This window comes from Callithrix jacchus, chromosome 17 (genome assembly GCF_049354715.1).
Source record: "Callithrix jacchus isolate 240 chromosome 17, calJac240_pri, whole genome shotgun sequence".
Lineage (NCBI taxonomy): Eukaryota > Metazoa > Chordata > Mammalia > Primates > Cebidae > Callithrix > Callithrix jacchus.
In genome coordinates, this window is record NC_133518.1 from 41752128 (window position 1) to 41771376 (window position 19249).

Genomic DNA, 19249 nt, shown 5'->3' on the forward strand with positions numbered 1-19249 from the left:
CCTGTGATTCATCTCAAATTAATTTATATGTGGTGTCAGACGGGGTTATGATTCATATTTTTCAACATCTTTTGTCAAAAAGACTGTTCTTTTACCCATATATTAGTCAGGATTCTCCAGACAAACAGTCAAAAGATTTTTATTTATATATGTATTTATTTATTTTTGATTATGGGAATTGGTGCATATAATTATAAAGGCTAAGAAGTCCCACCATCTGCTTTCTGCAAGCTGGTGAACCAGGAAAACTGGTGGTATAATTCAGTCCAAGTTCAGAGACCTGAGAACCAGGAGGGCCTCTGGTGTAATCCTGGAGTCCCAAGGCCTTAGAACCAGGAGCTCTGATATCCAAGGGCAGGAGAAAATGGATGTCCCAGCTCAAGGAAGAAGAAAGAGAAAATTTACCCTTCTTCCACCTTTTTTTTCTACTTGGGTCCTCAACAGGTTGGACATGCACCCACCCTGTTGAGAATCAATCTGCTTTACTCAGTCTACTGATTCAAATGCTAGTCTCTTCCAGGCAAGCCTCATATACACTCCAGAAATCATGTTTTATTAGCTACCAGTAAGCTTACCATGAAGCTTACTGAAGAGCTTTGACACCTTTGCCAAAAATTAATTGACCATTGTATGTATGGATCTATTTCTGGACTCTCTTGTATTCCATTGATCTGTTTGCTTATCCTGACTATTTTTCTGTTGCTTACAGGAGTCTTTTAGATATCATTATTATGGTGATACTTAACAAGAAACTAAGTGAACTACTTTTTTTAAAAAAGAGAAAAATAGCTGGACGTGGTGGCTCACGCCTGTAATCCCAGCACTTTGGGAGGCTGAGGTGGGTGGATCACCAAGGTCAGGAGTTTGAGATCAGCTTGGCTAACGTGGTAAAACCCCATTTCTACTAAATATACAAAATTAGCTGGGTGTGGTGGTGTGGGCCTATAATCCCAGCTATTTGGGAGGCTGAGGCAGGAGACTCACTTGAACACAGAAGGTCAAGGGAAAGAAAGGACAAGAAACAAAAAGAAATAAAAGAGAGAAGAAAAGTAAAAGAGAGAGAAAGAGAAAATCCAGTCACATCAGCTCTCCATACGTTTATTTTGTTGACATATTTATATAATAAGCTATGTAATAAGCATGTTGACTACATAATATCTGTATTTGTAGTTATTTCTAAAACTTACCTATGTGTTTTAATTTTTGTTCTAAAAGAGCAATGAGAGGCCCTCCATCCTTCACAGGGTGTTTCTTTTTATATTCTGTAGAAATTATGGCTGATCCAGAAATTAAAGTGAGAAACCCATGTTCCTAGCCAGTGCATTCTTTAAGAGATGTTACTGTCAACTCACTTATTTTGTACAGAGTAACTTCATTAAACAAGCTTGTAAGGGGTTCCTTGCCTCTCACTTTTGGCATAAAATGCATGTATGAAACCAGATTTTGCAGTGTGACTCAGATGTTCATCTTTATTACAAGTTAAATTTTGATCCTTTTCTATTTGTATTTTACAAGTGCTTTAGGGTTGACAATTTTAAAAAACAGGCAAAAGATTTGAATAGACATTTCACCAGAGAAGATATATAAATGGCCAAATAAGCACATGAAGAGATGCTCGACATCATTGGTCATTAGAGAAATGCAATCAAAACCACAATAAGCTACTACTTCATACACACTAGGGTGACTTTAACAACAACAAAAAAATACAGAGAATAACAAGTGTTGGTGAGGATGTGAAGTTGGAACTCTCATTCACCGCTGGTAGGAATGTAAAATGATATAGCCACTTGGGAAAACAGGGTCTTTTAAAGTTAAACATTTACCATATGACCCAGCAATTGCACGTTAGGTGCAAGAGAAATGAAAATACATCCACATAAAGACTTGTACAAAGATGTTTATAGAAGCATTAATAATAGCCAGAAAGTAGATACTTTTCAAATACCTGTCAATAGGATAAGTGGATAAACATGTGGCATATACATACAATGGAATATTATTCAGCCATAAAAGGTATAAAGTATTAATTCATGTTACAACATGGATGGACCTCAGAGACACTATGCTAATTGAAAGAAGCTGGATGCAAAAGACCACCTACTGTTTGATTCCATTCATGTGAATGTCCAGAAAAGGCAAGTCTGAGGAGACAGGAAGTAGATTAGTGCTTGCTTGAGGCCGTGGGCTGGAATAAGCAGTGCCTGCAAATGGGCATGAGAAATCTTTTTGGAGTGATGGAAATGTTCTGAAATTGGACTATAGTGGTGGTTGCACAACTTCATACATTTACTAAGAATTGTTGAAATGTACACTTTAAAATGAGTACGTTTGTATGGTTTGTAAATCATACCTCAATAAAGTTGTGTTGTTTTGTTTTTTAAAAAAAAATGTTTTATGATTGAAAAACTCTGAACTGAATTGTGTCTGAGATATCAGGGAAACACCAGGACCTTGCCTGACATTTGAGGCCAAGTGGGGAATGATAAAAGCAGAACTGCTGTCTCTGGCATTCTAGGACTCTCAGTTTTAAGAACCAGCTTCTCCTTGAATTGAAAAACCACACGATAAGTGCTTCCCATCAACATCAGCCATCCGTTCAGACAGCTGAGGGCTTTGAGGAAAAGGTGCTTGGTGAAACTTGGGTATTCTCATTTTATGAATAACCCTAAGCTTTGCAGTTGTACCAGGTCACCATGCAGGAAGTACTAGCGTGTTTGAACATTATTACCCCCACCTTGCCATGACTTTCAAGCCATCTGTGCCAGTTTCACACAGTCTGAACTAGTAAGTTGTTTCTGAGACGCTCCCTAGTCTTCTTTTCCTGTCTACTAGTGTCTTCTTTTTATGATTTTTTTTTCTTAAATGTGTCGTTGTCACAGAACATTTAATTTAAATGCCACGCCATCTGAGCAAAGTGATTCACTGTCTTTTCTTCTGCTGACTAAACTCTCCCCCGGGAATCATGAGGTTTTTCTTAAATAGCATGCTAGTTTATCCACTTTTGTTTTGTTTTTAATTTCATTTACATTTTTTTAAAAAGCTTTGTGTTTGGAGGAGTCTGAGTGGAAAAGAATGTATTTAGTTAGTTTGAAAATAATTTATAAGCAAAGTTAGCTAGGTTGTTGGGAGGCTTGGGCACATGTGCATGGAAACAATGAAGGTGCCTCCTCTGTTCATGCTCCTAACCACTATCCCAAGGATGTGACCTCGGGTTGTTGCTTCTGGCACCTCTGAGCCCTTCCCACACCCTCTTCCTCTCTTACCCACTATTTGAGGCTACACATTTGTGAGCCATCTGGCTAGAGTAAGACAGTCGTCTGGGGCCTCAGACTTTGTTTTCTCTTGTAAAAGTTTTTCTATGTCCCATCTATCTGATCAAATGTCCTCTTTCCTGAGAGAACTGGACCTTTTGAAATGTTTTCCCCTGAAACCATCATTCTGACAGCCTTACAATATTGCAACATTCAGCTCAAGTATCTTACCCTGACATGTTCAAAAGCAAACTTAAGACACTCTCTGTCTGTCTGCCCTACTTCTCTCTAAAGCAAAACAACACAAAATCTTTCTCTCCTTCTTACTGCCCTTGTATTGTGGATGGTACCTGCGGGGCTTGAAACCTTGAAGCTATCTTCAGTGTTTTTGGGTTTTTCACCTGCTGTCAGACATCTGGCCTCTGCCACCTTAAGTGAACCGAGCTTTCCCATGCAAATGCTCACTGTGAATTAAAACAACAATGGTGTCTTTTTTTTTTTTTTTTTTGCCTGCCAGATGGATAAGTATTGATAGGCAACCAGTGTAGGAGAGGGTGTGAAAAATGGGAATTCATACAGCTTTTCTTGGGGGATGTTCTGTAATCATCCAAAATGCCCAACTCCTTGGCTTAGCAATCCATTTCTAGGAATTTATCCTATAAAAATATTCCCTTAAGCACAAGAATATTTTTATAATTATGTTTATAATAGCATTATCTATATTAAGGAAAATTTGGAAACAAGCTAAATTTAGAAAAATATGAGATTTCTTACATAAATTATAGTACAGGTGTACATTAGAATAGTATAAAGCCATTACAAAGGGTGGTATAGCTGTCTTTCAGTCCTTTGGAGTTCTCTGGATATTTGATAGGTGCTTAACAGATCTGGCTTCCAATTTTTAAATATACTCTTACACATTATTTTATAATGTTATACATCACATATTCTTCTAGATAACCTACAAATACAACATCGTATCATTCTTATTACCTTCTAATAAAAATTGCCTCATCGAATTCTGGTCAAATATGATGAACTAAGCATTTATTTATTTACGTATTTAAGTATTACTCTTCCCACCAAAATTACAGTAAGGGAATTGAAAAGTTTAAACTCATAGGACAAATGGAACAGAATTAATAGTCCATGAGAGATACCAACAAGATTTTGGAAGATAAGAAAGCAGATGATCAGTGGTGACTGAATTAACAGAAGAGAGAGGATCAACACTCCCCTGCCAGAGGAGAAGGGGCGTGCCAGTAGGAAGCAAGCTAATTTGTGCCACGTAATCCTAGAAAGGCTCTGGTGCTGGAGGCACCTGAGTTTTTGGAAGGCAGGAGGGCAGGTGAGGTTAGGAATTGGAGTTCTGTCTGAAGGCCTCTGTAAGACCAGTTAGCCCTTTTCCCTCCTCCACCTCAAGCGGCAAGGGTGCTGCTGTCTCTCTTCTACCTCCCCACCTTCTCCCTCCAGCCTGGCAGGGAGTATGCTCTGGGAATCACAGGGGCTCTGGGCTTCAGAACTGCAAGCCTAGCAAAAGAGGCCAGGCCCAGGTATGGCACTGAAAACAGGGTAATTACAGTCTGCTTATTAGAACGGTGAGACCCCCGGCCCTACCTCTCCCTCTGCTCCTCCCACAAAAGCTGCAGCAAGGTTTTTACCCCTCAGGTGAGGCAGTGAATGATCTAGAAAAAATGAACCATCCTTGAGAAAGGGACCTCTATCCAGATACATTTGGGAGGCCCAAGGATAAAGCCAGCTTGTCCCCATCACACTGTGGTGACGAGCCCTGCCTCAGAGCTTCCAGTCAGCCTCACCTCAGTTCTGAATATGAATACGCAGTTGAGGATTACTAGACATTTGAGTAAAACCTCTTACATGAAAAGGCAGAGCCCAAACCAAGGGAAACAAAAACTCCAAGGAAACAGAGACAATGCAGAGCAGAAGAAAATGTCAAAATAATTATCATCATCCTCAGGAGACGCAAAAAGACACTGTGCACATAAAATCAAAACAAGACACTAAAAACAAAGAAAACAACAAGAAAAACACTGTTGGAAATTAAAAACTTGATAATAGAAATGAAAAAAATTAATATTAGGGCTGAGATAAACTTGAAGATACTCAGCAGGTAGAACAAAATAAGAGGTAGAATATTGAAGAGAAAAGATAAGAAAATTAGAGGATCTGACAGGGAAGTCCAGCCCTGACTAATGAGAGTTCTAGAAAGAGAGAACAGAGAATTTGGAGAGGAGGGAATTATCAAAGAAGTAACACTCAGCACAAATGAATGAAGAAAGATAAATGCCAAAGTGCATTATTTGTTAAATTTACAAACAAAAATCCTGCAAGTGTCTGCAGAGGGGGCAATCACAGAGAAGGGGAAAGAACAGCATCAGCCTATTGTTGGAAGCTAGAAGGCAGTCGAGCAAAGCCTTTAGAGTTCTGGAAAATTATTTTAAAACTACGATTTTGGGCTCTTGCCTGTAATCTCAGCACTTTGGCAGGCTGAGGCAGGCGGATCACGAGGTCAGGAGTTCAAGACTAGCCTGGCCAACATGGTGAAATCCCGTCTCTATTAAAAGTACAAAAATTAGCTGGGCGTGGTGGCAGATGCCTGTAATCCCAGCTACTTGGGAGGCTGAGGCAGGAAAATCGCTTGAACCTGGGAGGCGGAAGTTGAAGCAAGCCAAAATTGTGCCACTATACTGCAGCCTGGGTGACAGAGTGAGACTCTGTCTAAAAAAAAAAAAAATGCTACAGTTTTGTACCTTGCCAAACTGGCAGACAAGTGTTGATTACAGAATAAAGACATTTTCAGAGGTGTACTATCTTACACTTTTAATCTCTGTACACCCTTTGTAAGAAGACTAAAAGAGATGATCTCCAGCAAGAGGGAATAAAGCAAGCAAAAAAAATGGCATGGAAGCCCCGGGAATGGGGGTTCCTGAATTGGTGAAGAAGCAAAGTCCCAACCCACAGCTGTGCTGCAGGCCTTGAGAGTGGCCAGTCCAGACAGGATAGAGGGAGGGCAGGAGAAAGGAGAGCTCCAGAACGGGTGTTTTCAAGAAGAAAATGGAACTGATAGAATACTGGTGCCTGGCCATTATTAAGAGGGGTTTTAGTGATAGGCAATAGAATAATAGTAAGTTCTGTCTTAAAGAACAAGGCATGAGCCAGGTGCAATGGCTCACACCTATAATCCCACTACTTTGGGAAGCCGAGGTGGAGAGATCACTTGGGGTCAGGAGCTTGAGACCAGCCTGACCAACACGGTGAAACCACGTCTCAACTAAAAATACAAAATTAGCTGGGCATGGTGGTGGATGCCTGTAATCCCAGCTACTTGGGAGGCTGAGGCAGGAGAATAGCTTGAACCTGGGAGGCAGAGGTTGCAGCCATTGCACTCCAGCCTGGGCAATAAGAGCAAAACTCCATCTCAAAAACAAAACACAAAGGCAATTATGAGCTCAGGAAAAATTTTAAAAAAAATTAATCCATCAGTGAAAAATTTAATAGTCATGTGACTGTAGTCATGAAAATCCTGAATATGGATTTAACCAGAATTTTTGACAGGAGAATCACTTGATCCCAGGAGGCGGAGGTTGCAATGAGCTGAGATCATGCCATTGCGCTCCAGCCTGGTTGATAGAGCCAGACTCTGTCTCAAAAAGAAAAAAAAAAGGAAAAGAAAAGAAAAAAGAAAACACGGGTGTTGTATGACAAAAAGTCCCCTAGCTATAATGGCAAAAGTCTCCCCAGCTTTTGTGTCTATTACCTTTAAAAATATCTGTCAGACAATATGTACTAGTGGTTTAGCCTAGGGACACTTTTTCCCGGGATCTCCACCAATCATGTCTATCCTGTTGTGGATTAATTTATGTTGACAACTTCTGGAGAATTGAAAGAATGCCCTAAAATGACTTAAGTACATTGTATCATTTTTCAAAGAAATTGTCTAGATTTAATTTTTTGGACTTACCTGCAGCCTTCTATTATGAAACACAACTAAGAAAAATTAGTATCCTTACTTTTAAAAAAATTATAATTCTGGGCTGGGTGCAATGGCTCACACCTGTAATCCTAGCACTTTGGGAGGCCAAGGTAGGAGGCTCACTTGAGCCTAGGGATTTGAGATCAGCCTGGGTAACATAGTGAAACCCTGTCTCTACAAAATAAATATTTTAAACTAACCATACATGGTAGTGTAGGCCTGTAGTCCCAGCAACTCAAGAGGCTCAGGTGGGAGGATTGCTTGAGTCCAGAAGGTCAATGCCATAGTGAGCTGGGGTAACAGAACAAGACCCCCCCCCCTTTTTTTTTTCTCTCTCTCTCCCTCCCCCAACATACACACACATAATCCTGTATACATGGATTGAAAGAATATAACAAAGCAGACTGCTTGGGATGGGTATATGAACAAACTGTTGGTGCCATCTCTGACACGTTAGTGGGACCCCCTCACCCCAGGGAGGCACTGCCAGGTTCTGGGTCATGTGAACCCTGGGAGTTTATGTTTATCCTAGTTTGATATACACAAACTAGTGTGTGTGTGTATGTTGCTGTGCCAGCAGCTGGTATTTGATGAATATTTGTTGATTTGCAAAACAAATAATCAAATAGCAACAAAAATCCTAAAACTATTCACTGAGACCAAAATATACGAAATGAAGATAGGAAACTTCTCTATCTTCATCTTCACCTTCATTGTGCTGTAGACACAAAGGAGCATTCCCATTTCTGAAGGACACTCCTCCAGACAGAAGAAGCTGGCCTCCTATTTGCATTTTGCTCATCGTATCCTAAAAATGCAAACCATCAACTTAAAATGCAGTTCCTCTGTCCTCTGGCAGGAGCTCTGGCATCGAGAGCCTTGGCACGTTTGTTTGCCTGTGACAGTGAGGACATCCCAGGAGCTGTGGGGTGAGCTGAGGTCACTGTTGAAGCACTAGGCTTTGGCCCACACTCTCTGCTGTTAATAGGAAAGAACACAAACATCAAATTGTTTTTCTGCAGGCAGATAATGAATCCCCAGATCAATATAATCTCACAAAACAGTAACTTCATCTAATTGCCACCAAAAAAGCACCTGAACTGAGTTTCTGCATTAAATGTTAACTTTTACAGGAGATTTGAAATATAAAGTTTCCAAAAAGATATGCATCTTCTTTTTGCAAAGAAGGGCTTAGAAAAGAGAGTGGCCTTTTGGAGCTCTGCTGACAGGCAAGGTAGGAAATCCTAGAATGAAAGAGGTGGAGCCACGGATAGGTATACCATCTGTGATTTGTGCAAAGAAGCCGGTGATCCATTGAATACCTAATGGATTATTCACTGAACAAATATTTTTGATGTTAAGCCTTAACTTGGGGCCATGCCAGAGCCTGGGGATGCAACAGTGAACAAGGCAGGAGGGATCCTTGCCTCCTCGTGGGGAGCTTTATAACATATAGTGAGTGAGTGGGCTGAGCCATCCAATGCACACAGACCTGAGGGGTGCATGGCTAATTGGGTAGAGCCCACCTTGGGGTTTGGGGGTGTCTAGGCATGCCTCCAGGAGGAAGTGACCTTGAAATCAAGACCCTAAGTATGAGTGAGAGAAGGTCAGAAGCAGGAACACGTTCCAGGTGGAAGAAAGAGCTTGTGAAGGCCCTATGTATTTTTATTTTTTTTATTTTCTTCTTCCTCAGCCAGAAAATTCAAGGATGCCCAGGTTGTGAAGTGATATGTACAGCACGATCCCATTTTGCTCTCTCTCTGTATATTTAAACAGGGTCTCTCTCTGTCCTCCAGGCTAGATTGCAGTGGTATGATCATGGCTCACTGCAGCCTTGATGTCCCACACTTAAGCAATGCTTGCACTTCAGCCTCCTAAGTAGCTGGGACTACAAGCATGTACCACCATATCTGGCTAATTTTTTAATTTTTTTGTAGAGACACAATCTCCCTATGTTGCCCAGGCTGGTCTTGAACTCTAGAACTCAAGCGATCCTCCTGCCTCGGCCTCCCCAAGTATTAAGTTTACAAGCGTGAGCCTGGCATCATTTTTGTTAATTTTTTAAAACAACACAAAAACACGACTGTGCATTTTGTATGTATACATGTATATTATAAATAACATATATTAAATATATATAATACATTAAACTATATATTATATACACACATAAATAGTTATAAATACACACACACATATTTTGATCAGCATGGAAGGAAACCTACTAAATTTATGGCAGTCATTGCATCTGAGGAAGGAGAAGGAAATGGGTCCTGAGATGAAAACAAAGGAAATCTCATTTTTATCTGAAATGTTTTATTTATTTCATTAAAGGAGACTTTAAAAATGTATTAACAAAATGTTAACCAAAGTCAATTTTGTAATTGGTATCCAGGTGTCATATTATTCTGTGTATTCTGTAATTTTTTAGATATTCTTAAAATAATTCAAGGACATGGACTGTAGATTCTCCAAGTGGAAAGGCCATCTTCAGAGAATGTGTTTTCTAAAGTCCTTTAGAATGACAGGAGCTCTTATCAAAGATTGCATCAGAGGGCATCAGATGATCTTGATCACTAATATAAAAAATTGAAGAACAGATGCTGTATTATACTGAAAAGGCTCACAGCAGTATGCATCTCATTTGCAATAGAATTTCTCTCTGGCTTTCTATGCAAGATGACATTTGTCTCTGGTTATAGGAGACTCACACTGGTACAGATCACCTCTGCATCCTTCTTTCAAAAGAAGCTTTGCCAGGGTTGTTCGGTCAGCATGTGTTCAAAATTGCAATAATGTAACCCAGTTTCTATTGCTGATCATACTTGTGTCTCATTCTCAAATTTTCATTGCCATAGGAACAGATACAAACTTTTGGGAACAAATGATTTATTTTATTGGGAATAAGTATCCAAGTCCTTTAGTTAATTTCAACACCTGACTACAGGAAAGAGTCAACAGAATTGTTTAAGTAGTGTCAGAACCAAGAACCTGCCAATGAAACATCATTATACCTCCCTATTCCTCTTCTTGTTAAAATCATCTAAAGCCTCCAGGACAGTCTTCCTTGTTTCTCTCAAATTTTAGTTTCTGGTTCACTGTCACTGTCTTTAACACTCTTCCTTGTCCTAATCCACTGTAATTTCAACATCTATATGGGTGATCTTCTCAGGTCTTTCTCCGCCTCTCCACCAAAGAAACTTACCCTCCATAGTTCCTCAGCCTCCCACCTCCACCTCCATGTCCTTACTCCACCACTGTCTCGATTGTTACTGACCTCACCCCACTGAGTCCTGATTTCCATTTTAACTCAGTTTGGATTCTGTGGTGCCTCATTATGATCACTCCTTTACCTATGTCTTCAACTCCCTTGCCCCTCTCTCCCTCTATATCCTTACTTGGCAAACCTCACCACTCTCCCCTACTGCTTACATCCAACTCTCCACCTGCCCTGCACCTCTGCCCAAGGAGCTGAATGTGCCTAGGGAAGAAGACCATGAACAAACAAAAACAAATACCGCCACCATGCAGAGAGGTCTTAATTTTAATTTATTTACTTCAACTGGGCCCCCAGCACTCCTGGTACTCCTACTGCCTTTCCTGAATCCATTTCCTCACTTTCTTTTCTGTTATCAGATTCCAAATAGCTCCTCTCCCTTCCACATTTGCTGCTGATGCCCTTGTTTTCTATTTCACTAAGAAAAGAAAAGCAATCCAGAACAAAAAAATTCTGTATGGTTTCACCACCTCATTTACTGACCTACCTACATATCTGCCTTTTCTCCTCTCACTGGGCAAGACTGTCCATGCTCCCACTAAGGCCAGTTCCACCAGCTGTGCCTTCTGTAGATCAGATCCCCATTTGCCTGCTCAAGGACATCTCTTCAGCAATTCTCCTTCTCTCTTGCATCATCAGTTTTGCCCTCTTTACAGAATCCTTCCCATCAGCATGCAAACATGCCCAAGGAAGCACCCATTACAAAAACCATGCCTTGACCTCACATCCTTTTCCAGCTACCCCCATATTACTATGTTCATATTCACCGAAAAACTCCTTGAAAGGCTTGTCTACATTTATGGTCACCAATTCTTCTCACCCTATTTTCTTATGATCCTTCTCTTATCCAGTTTTCTCTCCATGGTGCCACCAAAACAGCTTTGTCAGTATTACTAGTGACTTCTGGTTGCTAAACTTCTGTGTTGCTAAATCCACTGGTCTTTCTCAGCTCAGCAGCAGCATTTAACTCCATTGCCCATTCATTCATCCTTGACTTATGTCTTTGCCTGGCTTCCAGATTTCACACACTTTGGTTGCCTCCTACTTGCTGAATCAATCTCTATTATGGTTTGACCTCTTCACAGACTTGATGACACTGGAATGTTCCAGGCCTCTATACTTAGACCTCTTCCTTTTTCTGTCCGCATTCACTCTGAGAGTGACTTCACCAAGTTTCATAGCTTTGCATTACCCTCTCTACATTTACACAGGTAGTCACTATTTGTGCAAGAAAAAAAAAACAAAGTAGTTTGTAATTCTTTTCATGGATAGGAATGTTTTAGTGATTCACAGAGAGCTGGTTTATATTTAAGATGACAGATGTGGCATCATATTTTGATAACTTTCTGATCATTGGACAAAAATAGAGGTTGTGTGCAAAACAAAAAACAAAGCAAAGGAGAGGGAAGTTCTACAACGGACATCTTGGTGATAATGTTTAAAAATTAAATTGTTCTTTCTGATGTTAACTTCTTAGGCTGCTCTGATATTCACACCACTGAGAGAAGCTTCTAGCAATTAGAATGCAACCCTGGCAAAGCCAAAACATGTCCCTTTTTGGGACTACGCCATTACATTTTCTACCATGAGGTGTGTAGATGTGTTTGACACAAAAAGCAAATGGACTGAAAACACTTCATCTTACCATAGGAAAATAAAATGTGTGGCACTGTTCTTAGCAACATGCGGAAGCCGTATTAATGTCAAAGCATGGGTGGTTGACCCTGGAGTCTGAAATAGCTAATTAAGATTAATATAAGCCAACCACTTTTGATTGTGTGTGTTTGGTTTTTATTAATCACTGAGTTTTGTTATAGGTAAGTTTTTACAGAATGGAATTCTTGCATTATTCAGTGGAGAACTCATCTAATTAAAGGGGTAAAACAAATATAATCAAGGCTTTATGATTTAACAACTTGAATGAAGAAATTAAAAGGCAGTGTGAACTAGGAAATAAATGAGGCTTTTGTAACCCAAGAATCCTACCAAATGCTTTTATAGCCATTTTTTTCTGCCTACTCAGGAAATAAGGAAGGAACCATCATTAAGAATTTTATGGGGAAATTATGATGAATAAAATATTATGAGAAAATGAAAGCTTATCTTTTTCTTCATTAGTGCATTGTGTTTCAAGGCTTCCTGACATATAATGTCTTCACCTGGAAAACAAACAAACAAAAAACTCAGTGTCATTCAGAAGAGATGATTCAGCAATTACTCAGTTCATTTAATCAGTATAGGTAGTTCATCTGGATGTTTCAGGACCCAAAGTGAATTATCTGTAAATTAACTACACAATTGGCAAATAAATCCTTCATTTTGAGCTTCATAGAAACATTTTATACACAGACATTGAGTGTGTTCTACTGTATTATTTGTAAGAAATGATATTTTTTAATGTTTCTTTGCTAAGCAGAATCTCTGGGTGCCATGGTGTTTTAGAATTTGCAAATATATGCTAAGATCCAATCAGGACTGGTATACTTTCTAAGTAATGACTCATCCAATAATAAGACTGATCTAATATTTTGGAGCTTTGTTGAGATAAATTCTTAAGGAATAAGATTGTGAATCCTGGAGAATTGTAGAATTTGTCAAAAGAAAACAAGTACTTAAATTTTTTTTTTTTTTTTTTGGGGGGGGGAGAAAGGCAGGAAGGAAGGGAAGAAGGACGGTAGGGAGGAAGGAAGGGATGAAGGAAGGAAGGAAGGGAGGAAGCGGGGAGGGAGGGAGGGAGGGAGGGAAGGGAAGAAAGGAAATCAAGCAATGAAAGAGACATTGCCGACCTGGATCTAGAGGTTTACAAGTTGATTTCTTTTTTTTTGAGAGAAGGAAAGAAAAAAAAAAAAAAAAATAAGTAAAGGAGAGGAAGAAAGAGGAAGAGAAAGAGGGAGAGTAAATGGAAATATTGCTTTATTTTGAAAAAAATTGGGTATTAATAATGGCCAATCAGTGTTTCATTTAAACTAATGGGTAGGTGTGATGTGGTATTGACAAGAATGTATATTTTGTGTATTTGAAGTGGAGAGCTCTATAAATATTTATTAAGTTTACTTGTTCTGGATCTGAGTTCGAGTCCTTGATATCCTTATTAATTTTCTGTCTCATTGAATCTAAGTCTCCTATCTGGGTGTTAGGATCGTTAGCTCTTGTTGTTGCATTGATCCTTTTACCACTATATCTTTGTTGCTTTAAAATCTATTTTATCCGATACAAGAATTGCAACTCCTGCTTTTTATTTATTTATTATTTATTTTTGCTCTCCATTTGGTTGGTAAATCTTTCTCCATCCCTTTGTTTTGAGTCTTTGTGTATCCTTGCATGTGAAACAGGTCTGGATGTAACATGCCGTTGGGTTTTGGCTGTGTCTTTTGATTGGGAATTTAGTCAATTTAAATTTAGGGTTACTGCCATTTGATGTTGACTGGCTGTTTTATCCATGTGTTGGTGTAAATTCTTCTTTATGTTGGTGCTCTTTACTTTTTGGTGTATTTTTAGAAAGGCTAATACTGGTTGTTTCTTTCTGTGTGTAATGCTTCTTTCAGAAGCTCTTGTAAAGCAGGCCTGGTGGTAATAAAATCTCTGAGTTCTTGCTTGTTCATAAAAGATTTTATTTTTCCTTCAGTTGTGAAGCTTAGTTTGGCTGGATATGAAATTCTGGGCTGAAGGTTCTGTTCTTTGAGGATGTTGAATATTGGCCCCCACTCTCTTCTGGCCTGTAGAGTTTCTGCCGAGAGATCTGCTGTAAGTCTGATAGGCTTGCCTTTGTGGGTTATCCGACCTTTCTCTCTGGCTGCCCTTAGTATCCTCTCCTTCGTTTCAACCCTGGTGAATCTAACGATTATGTGCCTTGGGGTTGCTCTTCTTGAGGAATATCTTTGTGGTGTTCTCTGTATTACCTGGGGTTGAATGTTGACCTGCTTTGCTAGTTTAGGAAAATTTTCCTGAATAATATCCTGAAGGGTATTTTCCAGCTTGGATTCATTCTCTCCGTCGCATTCAGGTACACCTATCAAACGTAAATTTGGTCTTTTCAAATAGTCCCACATTTCTTGGAGACTTTGCTCATTCCTTTTTATCCTTTTTTCTCTAATCTTTTCTTCACGTTTTATTTCATTAAGTTGGACTTTGACCTCTGATATCCTTTCTTCTGCTTGAACAATTCGAGTGTTTAAACCTGTGCATACTTCTCGGAGTTCCTGTATTGTATTCTTCAGTTCCATTAATTCACTCATACTCCTCTCTAAGTTGTCTATTCTCAATAGGATTTCATCAAGCCTTTTGTCAAAGTTCCTAGTTTCTTTACGTTGGGCTACAACATGTTCTTTTAACTCACCGAAGTTTGTTATTATCCATTCCTTGAAGAGTGATTCTGTCATCAGGAGGCGCTCGTTCTCCATCAAGCCTTGTTCCATTGTTGATGTGGAACTGTGATCATCTTTAGAGGGAGAGGCGTTCTGACTTTGAGTATTCTCAGCTTTTTTACGCTGGTTTCTTCCCGTCATTGTAAATTTATCCTCCTCTCGTCTTTGAAATTAGCAACTTTCAGATTAGGTCTCTTGAGTGGACGTCCAGGTTGTTAGTTCCCAGGGCCAGAGCAGCGGCGTTAAAACTGATGGTGCTTTTCTGCCCAGGATTCTCCTGTCGGGCTTCCTTCTTGTGTCCGTAGTAGGCGACTCTGCCTTCCCGGGGCTCCAAACCTCGGTCAGAAGGGGAACCTGTCCCGTTTACTCTGCTCCGAGAGCTGCCGCGCCGAGGTGCCGGCGGAACCGCTGCGCCGACCACGAGAGTCGCGCTGGCGACCTGTGTGTTTCCACCACTGGGGGATCTTCTGCTCCGTGAGCGACCAGACTTTGTCTGAAAGTGTGGCGTCCTCTAGTTCTCCGCGCCTTCCCTGAGAGCTGCAATCCCGGGATGTTAGCGATCGGCCATCTTGGATCGTTTCCCCACAAGTACTTAAATTTTTATAGGGATGCAATATGCTAGAAAACTTCCCTTGGTTTAGTTCAGATGTGAGAGAGGAAAAGCATCATCTTGGATATCATACTTTAATCTACACAACACTTAGGTAAGTGACGAGACGTCAGAGCCTCAGATATTGTTTTCATGACAGTTTTCTAATTGGCCCTTTTCTTGGCAGGTTCCTGAAGGAAAAGTAGTTGTTCTTAATTTCCGATTCATAGACCTCGAGAGTGACAACCTGTGCCGCTATGACTTTGTGGATGTGTACAATGGCCATGCCAATGGCCAGCGCATTGGCCGCTTCTGTGGCACTTTCCGGCCTGGAGCCCTGGTGTCCAATGGCAACAAGATGATGGTGCAGATGATTTCTGATGCCAACACGGCTGGCAATGGCTTCATGGCCATGTTCTCCGCGGCTGAACCAAACGAAAGAGGTATTGTTTCCACATAATGGCAGTAACAACGATTGCTCACTGTTCTTACCACTTGATATTTATTTACTCCTTTAAAGCTTAAGAGTAGTTCTCAGAGAGCTAGTGAATGCCATCAAACCATGAAGAGACTAATGAAAAACATCAGCCTTTTAGGTCCACATGCATTCTTGTAAAAATTCAAATATAGTAATTCATAGTGTGGAGCTTGCATATGTAAGTACACATGCAAATATACAAACATACCCCTTCACTGCTCTGTAGTCCCCTCTCCAGAAATAGCTATGGCCTGAGGTTCCCATACCTTTCTATGTGTGCTTACTTATATTTGAGTGCTTATACAATAGCTTTTAAAAAATAAAAGTGGAGGCCAGGCTCAGTGGCTCACACCTGGAATCCCAACCTGGGGGTGGCCAACGCAGGTGGATCGCTTGAACTCAGAAGTTCAAGACCAGACTGAACAACATGGTGAAACTGCATCTCTACAAAAACTGCAAAAATTAGCTTGGTGTAGTGGCACGCCCCTGTAGACCCAGCTTCTCAGGAGGCTGAGGTAGGAGAATCACCTGAGTCCAGGGAGGTCAAAGCTGCAGTGAGCCGTGATCGTGCTACTGTGCTGCAGCCTGGGTGGCAGAAATATATGTATATATACCCAGATGCACATGTATATATTTATTTATATTTCTATGGAGTCATACATTCATATTATTTTACAGCCTTTTCTTTTTATTTAACACTACGTCTTGGGATATTTTCATGTCAGTACATGTGAGCTCCCAAGGGTAGAAATCTCTGCTTTTGAGAGATAACTGCAGTGGGCAATATTTGTATGCTTTCAGCCTTTTACCTAAGAGCACTCCGTAATCTGCTGTTGGAATGGGCTGTGGTGTAATATCTGTGGCCCGAAAGGTCAGAGGACAGAATCTGGGGCTGACAGAGCAGCCAGAATGTTTGGGAGAAAATCCAGGCAGGGAGCTACAAAATTGAGGCACAAAATATTCATATAAAATCTACTGAAATCTTTGTCTGACAGTTAAACTCTGCATGTGTGGAGGAGAGCCCAGTTGGCCTGGCACAAAAGCATCAGCTGAAAGATGAAAGAACTGAAAAGAGATTAACAGCTGCTGCCTGCTGCCAGGGAAACAGACTTTGAGTTTGAGTCCAGCCAAGTTAAATGCGTACTAGAACAAAATCATTTTTATCAGAACACAACAGAATCTAGAGTAAAATGTATCATACATAATGTCCAGTCTGTAGTCATGTAATGAAACAGGAAAAGTATGTCCCTAATCATGGACAAAAGCAGTCAATAGGAACTGATCCCAAGGTAACTCAGATGTTGCAATTAGCAAACAAGTACTTTAAAGCTGCTATTACAAGTTTGTTTCAGGATTTTTAAATGGAAATATGTGCATAATAAATAAACAGGTTGAGGATCTCAGAAAAGAAACAGCAACTATTAAAAATAAAGTAATAATTCTAGAGCTAAAAAAACAGGATCTGAATTTTTTTTTTTTTTTTTTTGAGACAGAGTTTTGCTCATTACCCAGGCTGGAGTGCAATGGTGTGATCTTGGCTCACTGCAACCTCCATCTCCTGGGTTCAGGCAATTCTCCTGCCTCAGCCTCCTGAGTAGCTGGGATTGCAGGCACGCAGCACCATGCCCAGCTAATTTTTTGTATTTTTAGTAGAGACCGGGTTTTACCATGTTGACCAGGATGGTCTCGATCTCTTAACCTCATGATCCACCCGCCTCGGCCTCCCACAGTGCTGGGATTACAGGCATGAGCCACCACACCCGGCCCCAGGATCTGAAATTTTAATATTTACCAGATGTGCAAGTAGTTTGGAAATGGCAGAAAAAAGTCAGTGAACTTATATAGAAATCACTCAATCTGAAGGAAGAGGAAAAAGATTGAAGAAAGAGAGCCTGAGAAACCAGTGAGATAATATCAATTGGTCTATAACATCTGTCATTTTTGTCCCAGAAGAAGAAAGTGGTAATAAAGTGAAAAAAATATTAAAAGATATAATGACTTGACTCTGCTTAAATACAGTGAAAAACATCAACTTGATTCAAGAGGGGCCAGGCACGGTGGCTCACGCCTGTAACCCCAGCATTTTGGGAAGGCAAGGTGGGAAGATCACCTAAGGTCAGGAGTTCAAGACCAGGCTGGTCAACATGGTAAAATCCTGTCTCTGCTAAAAATATCAAAAAAAGTAGCCAGGTATGGTGGCATGCTCCTGTAATCCTAGCTTCTTGGGAGGCTGAGGCAGGAAAATTGCTTAAACCTAGAAGGCAGAGGTTGCAGTGAGCTGAGAATGCACCACTACACTTCAGCCTGGGCAACAGAGCAAGACTTCATCTCAAAAAAAATAATAAATAAAAAAATTTAAAAACAGTCAAGAGGGTCAACAAACTCCACAGGACAAATAAAAATGAAGCACCACCTGCGCATGTTATAATTACAGAAATTTAAAGACGGAGAAAATCTTGAAATCAATCAGATGAAATTAAATTACATACAGAAAAACAATGATAAGAATGATGGCTTTCTTTTCGTCAGAAACATTGGAGGCCAAAAGGCAGTGTTATAGTATTTTTTTTTTTTTTGAGACGGAGTTTCACTCTTTTTACCCAGGCTGGAGTGCAATGGCGTGATCTCGGCTCACTGCAACCTCCGCCTCCTGGGTTCAGGCAATTCTCCCGCCTCAGCCTCCTGAGTAGCTGGGATTACAGGCATGCGCCACCATGCCCAGCTAATTTTTTGTATTTTTAGTAGAGACGGGGTTTCACCAGGTTGACCAAGATGGTCTCGATCTTTTGACCTCGTGATCCACCCGCATCGGCCTCCCAAAGTGCTGGGATTACAGGCTTGAGCCACCGCGCCCGGCCCTTGTTTTGTTTTTGAGATGGAGTTTCGCTCTTGTCTACCCAGGCTGGAGTGCAGTGGTGCGATCTCAGCTCACTGCAACCACCGCCTCCTAGGTTCAAGAGATTCTCGTGCCTCACCATCCCCAGCAGCTGGAATTATAGGCGTATTCCGCTATGCCTGACTAATTTTTGTTTTTTTAGTAGAGATGAGGTTTCACCATGTTGGCCAGACTGGTCTCAAACTCCTGACCTCAGGTGATGCGCCCTCCTCGGCTGTCAAAGTGCTGGAATTTCAGGCATTAGCCACTACTCCCAGCCTGTCATAGTATTTTAAAAGCACTTTAATGAAACTGTCAACCACTATTCTATAGCCAGTCTTCAAGAATGTAAGTAAAATAAAGATATTTTCAGATAAACACTACAAATCTCTGAAAGATATTTTTTATGCCTGCACCA

The 19249-nt window shown here is 40.5% G+C and overlaps 1 protein-coding gene across 2 annotated transcripts in view; it reads left to right on the plus strand.

Moving 5' to 3' along the window:
* Positions 1-19249, plus strand: part of PCOLCE2 (procollagen C-endopeptidase enhancer 2) — a 73832-nt gene that overhangs the window by 23197 nt on the left and 31386 nt on the right. For both annotated transcript variants that reach the window (XM_002759522.7, XM_054247136.2), the window contains exon 3: positions 15666-15921. In XM_002759522.7, the coding sequence (XP_002759568.4) occupies positions 15666-15921 (256 nt within the window). The remainder of the gene's footprint in view (positions 1-15665; positions 15922-19249) is intronic.